Source organism: Erpetoichthys calabaricus, chromosome 2, assembly GCF_900747795.2.
Source record: "Erpetoichthys calabaricus chromosome 2, fErpCal1.3, whole genome shotgun sequence".
In the NCBI taxonomy this organism is placed as follows: Eukaryota; Metazoa; Chordata; class Cladistia; order Polypteriformes; family Polypteridae; genus Erpetoichthys; species Erpetoichthys calabaricus.
The window spans coordinates 204,287,899-204,300,587 of NC_041395.2; the positions used below are offsets into that span (position 1 = coordinate 204,287,899).

Sequence of the window (12,689 nt, forward strand, 5' to 3'; positions counted from 1 at the left end):
GCAATTAACAGGCACTTGGACTTGAATCCAGCATATGCATGCTTAAAATGAAGAATACTCAAATAAGAAAAAAGACTTTATGACCAACACCTTCTGTACCCCTCCTTACTAATCCAACCCCCCCCCCCCCCCCCCCCCAATCACTTGCAATACATTGCTTTTGATTCCTGTATGTCTAATCATTTTCCTCTGATGATGACACCTGATAGGTTGTGGAAAGCTTAGGAATAAAACACTATTTTAAGGTACGTAACTCATTTTCTCCCTTTGTGGATCTGTAGCTATATTTTTAATATATACACATATATATACACACACACATAACAAAAACCTTTCATAGTGTTTCTGCTTAGGGTGATGCCCTCCTTTCTACTGCTCTATCCTTCCAGAAGCGATGGCAGATAAAAAAGCCTTTAAAATTCAGTACTTTATTGCAGCAATAAAGATTACCAAACATTGATTGTTTTTTCTGATGCTAAGAAATACTTTTATTTGCAATGTAATAAAACTTTGTTTTAATTAATTACAATCATGTAAAGACAGGAAAAAAATCAAAATAAATTATATAAATTACAAGTATAAAATCTTCAGAGTTGTATACACATTTTTTTTCTTCATTTTAATATTTCCACATTTCTATTCCATTAGAAAAAAACGTTAGCACTTTAGTATGAAAGCAAGCAATACATTTTATTTAACGGGAAAACCAGACAAATTAACAATACAAAAAGATCATTACCCAAGAGTCCCTGAGGTACTATTATTTGCTTGAGGAAAGATTATCTCGAGTACCTGAGGATGCTGAGTGTCACTTTCTCCTGCCTGCAGCCCCTAGAGCATTCTATCAAAACTCTTAGCAGGCTTTGCTGTGGTTCAAGAGATACAGCATTAACCTCAGTTCATGAAACTGGAAAACTGACCTCTGTCATGACAGCATATTAGGAAAGAACAGTTAAGGTTATGGGAGAGCCTGAGCCCTTGCTGGCAAAGGAAGTAGTAAATCAATGACATTTCCAGAGTGGTAATGCTGTCCCACCAGTGACACTCGTTGGCAAAAGTGCACAAATAAATTTAAAAGAGGAGTGAAGACGCATACTTGTGCTGCACTGCTGGTCAATGATGGATGTTTAATCAAAAACAGAACAGGACTTATGAAAGTCCTGTGATAGCCCTTGAAAACCTCTCAGTTTCACACAAGAAACAAAAACATTAAAATGTGCAAGCTAAAGTTATTCACCAAAAGTACTCACACAAAAACAGCCTGCTCTAGTCACTTTTTTCCTGGATTACAAGGCATATTAAATAAAGCAGTGGTTCTCGAGTTCAGGCCTGGGGGTTTTTGTTCAGGCCAGTTTCCCACTCCATGAGACATTTTCCCTCTAAATGATTTCATTGTTTTCTATGTATTGGCTCTTTTTTCTCTTGCTTATTATGATTTAGAAATCACAATAGTATGTGATTTTCCTCTAAGAAATTTAGAAATATTTTTGTTTTTGAAATCAGATTAAATCCTTAACACTCATTTGTCATCTTCCTGTCAAGACACCTTTTGCTGCAGTTTGCTCCGTTAGTTGAATTTTAATATGGCAATTAATAACAAGTTGGGGACACATGGGTGCAAATGATACTGAATGCTTAAAGGCTGCAATTACATCAGCATCAGATCCGCCAGCATGCTCACTAACAAATAACTAGAACATGTAGAAAAACTGAATGAAACCATGATGATAAATCTTACAAACCAATATTAAGAAAAATGTGTTAAATTAAGGAAGGAGTCCAACTAAAAACAGAAGTTGTCTCAGATGAAAACCAGGAGCCTCTGGGGACCCCTTGGACTGAACTTGAGAAGCACCAACATAAAGCATGAGGGAACCCTGGGAAAGTCAGATCTTTTCTTTCCTCAGACAACAGTAGGTTGGCACAAAGTATGCTCACTTTTTTAAAACTGTAAATCACGGGTTAATTCTCACCCACAGATCCACACACATTTGTTCGACTGGCAAAAGAGAGTGCTCCAGTATTTGCAATGTGCCTGCCAAACCTCCAGAAGGGGTTAACATTGCTCTGCCTTCAGAGGAATGAAAGGAAATATAAAACCACAGACCCCAATAATGGCAGGTGTCCCCATATGGGCAAAAGGGTTGATATGTTTAAAAGAAGGACTTGATCTAAACTATTTGTGTACTGCCAAATGCAAGCAAAACTCCATGGTCAAACTGATAAACTTCTAAGTTAGCCCTTTTCTACCTCTTCCTCAGCAATCAACAACATAAAATCCCATTATTAGTAGGAATGCACTTAACAGAAGAAGGACAGAAAGATATGGAAGAAGATTATCCACTGTGGCAACCCCTAATGGGAGAAACCGAAAGAAGAAAATTAGTAGGAATGCACTACACATCTTAAATGTCACTAACTCAAGTCATACAGTCCAAAGTCTTTGGAGTAAAATGAGTGTATCTATATTGCAAGGTAGGTTCTTTCGGTTTCAAACTAGATGTGTTCGTTTTGTTTGCAGTCTTCCAAGTTGTAATATAATTTCTTCTTAAAGGTCCCTGTAGAAATTTTTGCTGTGGAATTCATTATAAAAAATGATGAGATCAATTCTTTTTGTCTTGAGGTTAAAAGCACACAGTGTATATTGAAAACAAATTCTAACTACCTTACATGCAAGTTATAAATTGTTTTTTTTTTTATCACAGTGGCTTTAACTGCATGCTCTAAGAGAGCTGTGATTAACATTATGGGCACTTTGATAAAACTATTTACTACTGAAAGAAAACCATATATTTTAACATCATCATGTTGATCACACTGGGGTCTACACACGTGTTTTATTCATAAATTTCATTAACTGCAATAATTCTAAGTAAACTATTATAAAATAAATAAAACACATGCTGCAAGCTACAAGATATACAACACACAGCATTACCTTCTATTAAACCATTCCCCACATAAAGAATATAAACATTAGAAATATTTAATTGCATCAGGAGCAGATTTTCCATACTAGGATGTCATTTGCCATCTTTGTTTTTGCTGGCTACAGCATTTCCCTTCCATTCACTAGTGCTGCCTTGAGCTGGATGAAACTAGTGGCAGGTTAATCTAAAGTTCGATTTACTGCACACGCAAGAACAGAGTTGATGCACTGCACTGTTTCTCAGCCCCTTAACAACAGGCATGGACTTTACACTTACTGCTCAATCACTGTAAACACATTTATGAACACAGGTATGGAAAAATGCAACTGCAGAATGTAGGATTTACCTCACTGTGGTGTACACCTGATTTTGCTACTTAGATGAGTGCACAGCTAACATCATTTCTAGTAAGATTTCGCTGCATCTGTTAACACTGTAGCAAATCTTATTGGGAAAGGACCAAGAAAAAAAAGGAGCCCTCTGTTGCCAATAAAATAGTTGCTATCTACATCAACGATTTGACCTATCAGATGATTTTAATTTGTCTACATGTATGCATGATTTGTTAGAAAAACTAAAAAGATAAATCAATACAGTTCATTCTGTTGTGTTATTTTGTACCAGGTAACTCACAATAATTAGCTGGGGAGCAATGCTTTGGCCTGGAATTTGAGCTCCAGTTCAACACAATGCTTTTGCAGTAATTTCAAAAATGTGCTATTTTTGCTAAGAAGGAAAAAAAAATCTTGGGAGTTATATTGTATACAAGACCTTTTCCAATAACCTTAATCCCAAGGAGCACAACACTGAGTATGAAAACTGGAGCATATGAATAATAATTTCCATATTTAAACAGTTCAAGCTAACAGGTCAACCATTTATAAGAACAAAGCTAGATGTCAGTCTGCCCTGCACAAATGTCTTTAATGTTTGCCTCATAAATAAAATAACAAAACACATTACCTAAACATTATACTGTTTTCACTAATGCACAATGAGAATGCAGGTCAGTGTGATTTTTGAATGTAACTTGAAAACAGCAAAAATATAGGAGACTATCCTGCTGCTTGGTTAAAATCATTTCCAAGTCTTGCCTTTAAACAACTGCAACTAAACTAAGCATCTCCTCCAAAACATTGATTCATAACACCTCTTTGTATACAAAAAATTACCCATGCTCATGTACTGTCTTCAGTAAATATAGTAGCCACCTTTCCCACATGTTTCATACCACTCCTGAAATATGGTAACGTTTTATCTGGCAAATATCAGTGCTGGCTTGGAATCAAAAATTTTACTTACAAGTATCTTGATTTTTAAAATAAAACAGACAGATCACATTAACATTAAAAAAGACTGAATACGAAGGGTCAAACACCTTACAAGACAGGATTATAAATAACAACCTCATTCAATGCAAGGCATACAAAATTTTAATGGGGTTTAAAGTACGTTTTAAAAATGTACTCAAGCTAACTACTATTTAAAAAGTAGTAAACAAAAGATAATTTTAAAAAAGTCCCAAAAATACCATATTCTGAAATTTTGATCTTTGCTTACCCTGTGCGTGATGTTTCCACATCATAGTGTTGTAACTGGTTTACAAACCCACAATGAATGGAATGTACTGGCTTCTGCTGCCAAGGAGTAAACTAAGCTGGGACTTCCAACAAAATTCACAAAATCATTCACTCTTTTTCGCTACTCAGACATACATTCTGTACACTTCACACAACAAAATGAGGTAATAAATTACTGCTGACTTCTAGAACAAGTCTTAAATGGATGAAGCAGTCTGGTGGATAAAATGGAATATGAACTAAAATAATAAATTAAAAAGAGGCAACCCCAGACTGCACTCCTCATTCTTTTCATTTTTTGCATATTGTGCTTTGCAATGTTAAGCAGCTCACAAATGTTTCATTCAATTGATTCCTTGAATGCAGGAAAGTTCTTATTTCTTCATTTTGGTTAAAAAAATGTCTTCAAGTACCTGGTGGCAAGAATTTCTCTTCACTGTACTTACCCCTGAGGTAATGAGTAACAGTAAGAGAGGAACATTAAGCCTACACTGTACATCTTCATGGATGGGCAGTGAATTAAAAGTCGACCATTAAAATTCTGGCATTCCTGCTACTTCAAGTTCATTGATAAAAGTACCCTTTCTCCACTCAAAGCTGCATGGAAGATAAAACAATCCATCAAGCTGCATGACTTTCAGAGAAATGGAAGTTAAACCAGTTCAGATGCATTACTGTGAATTATTTAGCCATCACTGATTTCAACTTGGCATTAAGGAGATAAATTGAAGAAACCTAAAAATAGGGCACCTTGGACATGAGGAAGTGCTCAGTTAAACACTTGGAGTCAAAGGTCATTCATTATGTAGAAGAAATAATTTGGTATGCTTTGCTTTCTGAGTTGGAAGCAGGCCTGGCTTCAGTTGTCGTCTTTGGTTTGGGAGGCCACTCAGGATCGAAAAGCAGCTCCTGAGCCAAGTTCATGTATTTTGCTTTGGGAGGCCTTTTCTTCTGACAGCACAAGAAGGAGAAGCAGGTTTCACCAAATCGGTCAATGCTCTTCTGCAGAAAGGAGAAGAAAACAAGGTACAGGAGTAAGTAATGAAAGGGTGGGGGGAACCAAGCAAATCAGCCAAGTGTCAAAATTCACACTTAATAAGCAGTATTTTATTATTCACCCTCTCAGTTTCTGAATTTTAATTTGAAAAATTGTGTTAGCAGTAGCAGTTAAGTTATTCCATAACAAATGTGCAAAAACAGTGAATGCCAGCATCACAGCAATTATTTGTACTGTCATTCCTTTCTCAGCATCAGCACTGCTTCCAGTCTCTGGTTCAGTGATCTCTGAGTGAATGGTAGTTTTGGATCAGCACACTCTGTCCTGTTGATGAAGGTATATTATACATATATGTAGTGACTGCATTTCAAAGAACTGATGCCTACAAAATAAACACAAGCAAGCAGTAGGAGTCTGACGTCTTCATGGCACAGAAAGGGCTTAGGTACGTGGGGGTCTAGGTATTTGATTCATGTATTTCCTGCTCCTGAATCACCTTCATTGAGAAATCATTTTGCGCGTGTCCATATTATGAATCCTGAATATAGAGAATAAAGTAAGTTTTTTTGTGTGTCCTTCAATTGCAATCAAATTACCTCTCCTACTTGCAATGTTCTGCACTATGCAATTAAGATGTGAAGAATGCAAGTGTGTCAATACTTGCAGTGGATACATTACATAAGATCCATCCCAGTCAGTTATAGAATAACACAACCCTGTCAGCTGCTGAGGTAAACTAGGACATAACCATACATATTCAGGAAAGCAACTGACAAGCTCAGGGTCAAGTGGAACTTAAAAGTCAAAACATAAACATGCAGAGTAACGTCATAAACAGCAAACACACATAGAATGAGTGTCTTATTGATAGAAAAAAAGCTACATGCTTCAACAGTGCTTTTAAAATGAGGGCTGTTTTACTGATCCATCTCATTCACCTGCTTATGCTCTAAAAAGTCAGTAGAGAACTTAAATAGGTTGTCCATTTCAACAAACAGTACGCATATTTAAACGAAGTCTACTTAAAACCCCCTTTTCTCCAGTTTCAAATAGCGCATCTTTGTATATACTGTATTCTGGAGTAAGTATGTTGCTTCTAAAATAGTCTCATATGCAACAACCTCGTGAAGTAAGGAATTATCATTTGTGCCAAAATTAAATAAATGAAATGGCAATCATTATACATATTATACATATTATATATATTACTGTATTTCTTCTTGTGGTTATTTTAATTAATGCATTGTTAAAAAATGAAAATGCATAATTAAACAAAAGTCTAATTATTCTGAAATACAATGTCATTCTTTTTACCTTACACTTAGTTATTGCAGATTTTATTTTAAAATGGCCTTGTTTATTTAACAATGACACTTTTCCAAACAATGTAAAGTACTTCTGAATGGCGCTTTTAATGCCAGCTCCATTTATTTTAATATGCCTCTTATCGTGAAAGTCTTGTCGATGGTCACTTAAGACAAAGACCAACAGATGAAACCTGTTCGTAATGGCTAATCCTTTGCTGTTGATTATTAGTTTCCTTATTGTAGGTAACCTAAGATCCTTAGTGCTGCACGACTACTTGCATTCCATCTGGCAAAGATGTGGAGGCCATTAAGAGTTTTGATAGTTTTTCAAACTAGACAAAAAATAGATCATTTAACATATCATGCCAGTTTCAGAAAATGATCAATATACTGGAAATGTTCAGATGGAGAATAGCTCTTCAAAATGTTGATGTTCAAATTGTTGGTAGTTTAAGACCAAATGAAGAAACAACACAGACATGCATTAATGTAAAGACTGGAAATTCCAGGTGACATGCTTTCAGGTGGCCACCTGTGCAGGTCGAAACTGATCTTAAACTACAGAGAACCTCTTTATCAACATGAATATTTTTGAAGATTACTTATGTGTCTGAACATTGCCAATTTATCATCAGTCTGTCTTAAAACAGCATCATACCGTGGCTCTTCAGAAAGGAAAGGTAAACACTAAAGTGACAATGACCCATTTAGTCATGGACAGGGAGCCCCTGCATTCAACAACCTTTAAAAACATTCAAGACAACATGTGAAGACTTTCAGAGCAAATAAACAGCAGCCCCGTAATGTTGTAATTTTTTCTTAGGGATCATGGGGAGTGATAGGGAGTGCAACGGTGAGAAAGGGCATTTGATGATACTGGCAGGATTACATTAAGGAGCAGAAGCAGCATAGGACCAGCAGTATCTTGTCTTCTGTGTATGTTTGTTGTTTTATAAGCCACTTTCCATATATCGTAACAGCAGGAAAGTGTAACATCTTCACTGGGCTAAGTACAGTTTACTATCACTTAATAAATTTGCACATTGCTAGTTATAGTTACAGAATTTTAAATTATCTCTTTATATTCTCTCTGCAAAACTGTTGCACGCTTACTGATGATTTTGCCAATCTGAATGTAAAAAAGTAGTGCTAAATGATCTATTGTCAGCTTACCGCCTACAATTAGGCACAAGTAATCAACAGGAAATTACTAACCAATAGGCACAGGTTCAGCCTGTTGGTTTTCATCGACAAATTACAAAACCATTCCAAAGAGAGGTGGTCTGAATGAAATAGCGCTGGCAAATAAATGGTCATGTGGAAAGGTTTCATTCAGAAAAGTTTTCATTGTTAATGAAAAAATAAGGCCATTCAGAAAATAAACCTGCATTGTTGATCCAAAAAATGATGACATTTCATACTAATTATTTGACTTTTATTTATTTTTAATTTTTCATAATTTAATGACTAATTTATAAACATTACTGTACTTTTGCCCTGGAATTATTCCACAATTAACATTTTATTTAATTTTGGCACAAGTAGCATTCTATACCAGAGTACATGTTTACTAAATTAGCTTGAAGATTTTAGAACAAAAACTTTTTCTGCCAAGTTTTAAAATTTTTTAAAGTTGAGGTTCCTGTTAATAACTGTATATTAAGACTACCAAAAACGCCTTTAGAAAAGAAAAAAAAAAAGAACATTCCACTCAAAATTCCTATACCAATAGTGTTTTCCTACCTTTTTTTTGTGCAATAATTTAAAATGTTAAGTTGTGCAGTTTTTTCAGTGTTCAAACTCAAAAGAAATGACAGATGCACACCATAAAAGAAAATCACTTTTCTAAAAATGAGCTTGTTCTCCTTTTAGATGGGAGCCAGTGTTGTTACTTACTGAGTCAAGCAGTAGCCTTTCCAACAGACAAAGTGGGATGACACATTGAATAGAAGTCTGCACATGACAATGCATTTTACTCTCTTTTAGACACACAGACACCACTTGGACAGTCTTGTGGTAATTTCTTTGTATGCATATTTATTTTATATGTTTTGTTATTGTTTCACAATCATTAAATGAGTGCATAAATTCCATTATGCATTATAAATTCCCACACTCCTTCTCAAGTATAAAGAAAATCCCACGTGACGATTTATGAAGACGACAGAAGCATTTTTGCATACAGTAGCTTTGTCTGGTTCTTGCATACGACCATGCTGCGATTTTCATGATGTACCACATTATATTTTTACTTGACCACCACATGAGAAATCAGTTACAGGTACCAAAAGAAATACAAGATGAGGATACCCACTATCACTCAGTGCTCGTCCACTAACAAACTTGTCATGTCTTACCCTTTAACATACTCAAAAGATCGACTAAGATGAAGACATTGCAGGTACTCTGAGGACACTTCACCAAAATATCCTAATATAAGGTCCTTAGCGATTTAAATATCAGCTGTACATTCAATGCAAAGAACCTTTATGGCAAGTTTAACTAGACTTCAAGGGACTGGGGGTATGAATGAAATTCAGTTACATCCCACTGAACTAACTTAAATAATGTGCAAGCATTAGGTTTGTGAGGTGAAATTCAAGCACAGAGAGATAGAATTCAATGGATGTTCCCCCCTGTTTGGTTAGAGATATAGCTGCAATAAAGAAAACCTATCTCTTATGCTTCCCTTTTCTTTCTTCTCACTTCTCCACATAACCACCCCTCTGTGTTACATAACCAAGTCTTCTTGAGCATAAAATTTAGAACACTGAGTCGGCAAAACTGAAAGAATAGTTTGCAATTATTAACAGAATATTAATGAAATTACCTTGACAGCTTGACCAGCAAGAGGTAGCCACTTTAAGAAGCACTTAGAGAATAAAAAGTGGGTCAGGTAGCACAAAGATTATGAAGCATTTAACGAGCTACTTTATTTACAATGTGTTTTTAGGAAACATTCTTAAACTAATGACCGATTTTAAGATGGAGCTTAGTATGTTCCTAGCATTGCCTTCAGAAAATTCAGTCCTAAGCTGCTGTGACTGAAGCCAGACTGTTAACATTATAAAGAGACCCACTCCTGCATTCTGGTAGAGTAAGGGACAATACTTTCCTTGTGCAGTGAAGAATAAACAAACAATATCATTACTACTATATGGAATAAACAAATACATGTATAGCATTGTGCATTTCTTATATGGTAATATTCGGATATCCAACCCCACCTACATCTGACCCTGCTCTATCCCGCGTCCTGCAGTGAGGTGTACTTGATTCAGCACACACAACAACAGGTGTTTTACTGCTTTGCTGTTAAGACTAGATGCTGAATGAGTAAAAGAAAAAAAAAGTACAAAAAGAAATACACAAGCAACCTTACCCACAGCAAAACTGAAAGTTACTCAGTTTTGAGACAGACAAGTTCACAAAATCGCCAATACTTTTCAAAGGGGGATTTCCACATTTCAAAAATGTGTGCAGCATGATGTAGTAAACATGTTTTGATGAAAACTGAATTATTATGAAATTTTTTTAAAGAATATGTGTGCCTGCTTTAAACAAAATCATTCCACAAGGAACCTAGTTGTTTTGGGCAGAGGGACAGACAGATACCTAGTAGACATTGCTATTGCAATAAATGTTTTTCGCATTATATGAGAATTTACCTAAAATGGGCATGTAATTAAACAGTCCTTTTACTGAACTCTGGAATTACTCAAAATAAAAAAAGGAATCAAGAGGGTTATATGACACTGTTCTGATGATGGCCTTTTTGAATCTTAACTCAAGCAGTGAAAAATTCTGATTCATGTTTCAAATAAATATATTCAATGAATATTCCATTAATTTATTAATAAAAAAGAATGCTTGCATTAATAACATAATGAATAAAATCCTGACATCAAGATTTTGTGTATTTTATACTCTTGACAGTTTTCATCACACTGAGCAACATTATTATTGATGTGAAGAGGAAGCTTATTTTCAGACTACCTGAAATAAACCATGTGGTTATGGACACAAACAGAAGCAAAAAGATAATGAATTTAACATCAGGCTATTGCATTCAGTTTAAAATGGAAAAGACTATTGCTTCTCTCTGTACAGGCAAGTTTACAAAACATCATGCAGGGTTTGAGTTGCATGCACTACATATAACCTTTCCTTATAATTCCCAAACATTTTCCAAAACAAATACTAACACAATAAAACTCCATTAGATATCAATTACCGTAAACTTCCAAATGAATAGAGAAAACATTAGTGCAAGCAATACAAGCACACATCATGCTTTGGGTTAGTGCGACAATTAAAACCAAAAGTGTTGATTCCCAACCTGTGCTGTCTGTGAGGTGATGCCAGAGCTCCCCTGCTTGTCTCGGCTGAATATAAGCTTCCATAAGATGATATCAAGGAGGACATTCTATGAAATATTGTAGTGTGCAGGATAGGATTAAAAAGGGCAGCAAATCATGCACCATTGAGAACATGCTGTTTGATATTCTTCTCTCGAGTGTGACACGAGCAAATCAGTTATTCTGCAGCTATCAAAGCTAGTTTAGCAGCAGTCATAAAATAGCACATCTACAGCTGCAGTCATTGCTTATAAACAACATGTAAAAACTCATCCTTGTAGTTTAAATCTGTGGCTCTGAAGGTTTTTATTCACTGGAGTATAGCTATGAAAGTACCAGATAATCATGAATTTGACCTTTGAAAAAAATCCTGTTGTTAATTGCAGACTCCACAATGTTTATTTCAGTTCAGTTTACATTTGCATACTGATTAAATATTTATATTTATTTATATGTGTGCTTTTCATTGAGTACAGGCTCAAAGCAGTGTAACAACCTTATAGCTGTAATACAAATTAACATTATATACATAGAAAATCTGTACAAATTTGGTTAAATGCACAATCAAAACATCCATCCATCCATCCATTTTCCAACCCGCTGAATCCGAACACAGGGTCACGGGGGTCTGCTGGAGCCAATCCCAGCCAACACAGGGCACAAGGCAGGGAACCAATCCTGGGTAGGGTGCCAACCCACCGCAGGACACACACAAACACACCCACACACCAAGCACACACTAGGGCCAATTTAGAATCGCCAATCCACCTAACCTGCACGTCTTTGGACTGTGGGAGGAAACCGGAGCGCCCGGAGGAAACCCACGCAGACACGGGGAGAACATGCAAACTCCACGCAGGGAGGACCCGGGAATCGAACCCAGGTCCCCAGGTGTCCCAACTGCGAGGCAGCAGCGCTACCCACTGCGCCACCGTGCCGCCCACAATCAAAACATCAATTTCCAAATTGATTACCCTAAGAAAATCATGACAATATAACTGTAATGCCATTATAATCGAAATGTGGCCAGTTGAATACAGGAGAAGTTAAAAAAAAACCTGTAGTCGGAAGCATTCCCAAAAAAATAAACCTCTAGGGGTTAACAGTTAATTATAACAGAAAAAAACTGAACCAAGTTACAGTTCTGGTGACCAAGGCTAACTGACCATCCCTCCTCTTCTTGAGCATTCTACAATAAACTATAGTATAGTATAATGAAACTAGTAAAGTGGTGGATGTTACTTGTAATAATTTACTGCTTTCGGTAGTTGAAAGTATGTGTTAGCCCAAATGTCAAATTAATCTAAAGCCACAGATTTAAACCATCAACTACTTGTTTTAAAACAATTGTGCAGTTCTACCAAATTTTATATTATAGTGCCTTCAGAACTTTTTTTGATATTTTGCTGTTTTGCAGTTAAGCTAAAATCATTAAAATATTTTTCCCCACATCAAACAGCACACTATTTTCCAGAATGACAAAGCAAAAACAGAATTTAGTAATTTTTGTAAAAATA

General features: G+C 35.8%; 1 protein-coding gene across 1 annotated transcript in view; it reads right to left on the reverse strand.

Annotated features, from left to right (window-relative positions):
* Positions 1-460: 460 nt before the first annotated feature.
* The window catches only part of atp13a3 (ATPase 13A3), a 239,012-nt gene continuing 226,783 nt past the window's right edge, over positions 461-12,689 (reverse strand). Inside the window, exons 32-33 of the mRNA XM_028795036.2 lie at positions 11,154-11,240; positions 461-5,512 (exon numbers count right to left, since the gene is read on the reverse strand). Coding sequence (XP_028650869.1) covers positions 5,312-5,512; positions 11,154-11,240 — 288 coding nt within the window. The 3' untranslated portion in view covers positions 461-5,311. The remainder of the gene's footprint in view (positions 5,513-11,153; positions 11,241-12,689) is intronic.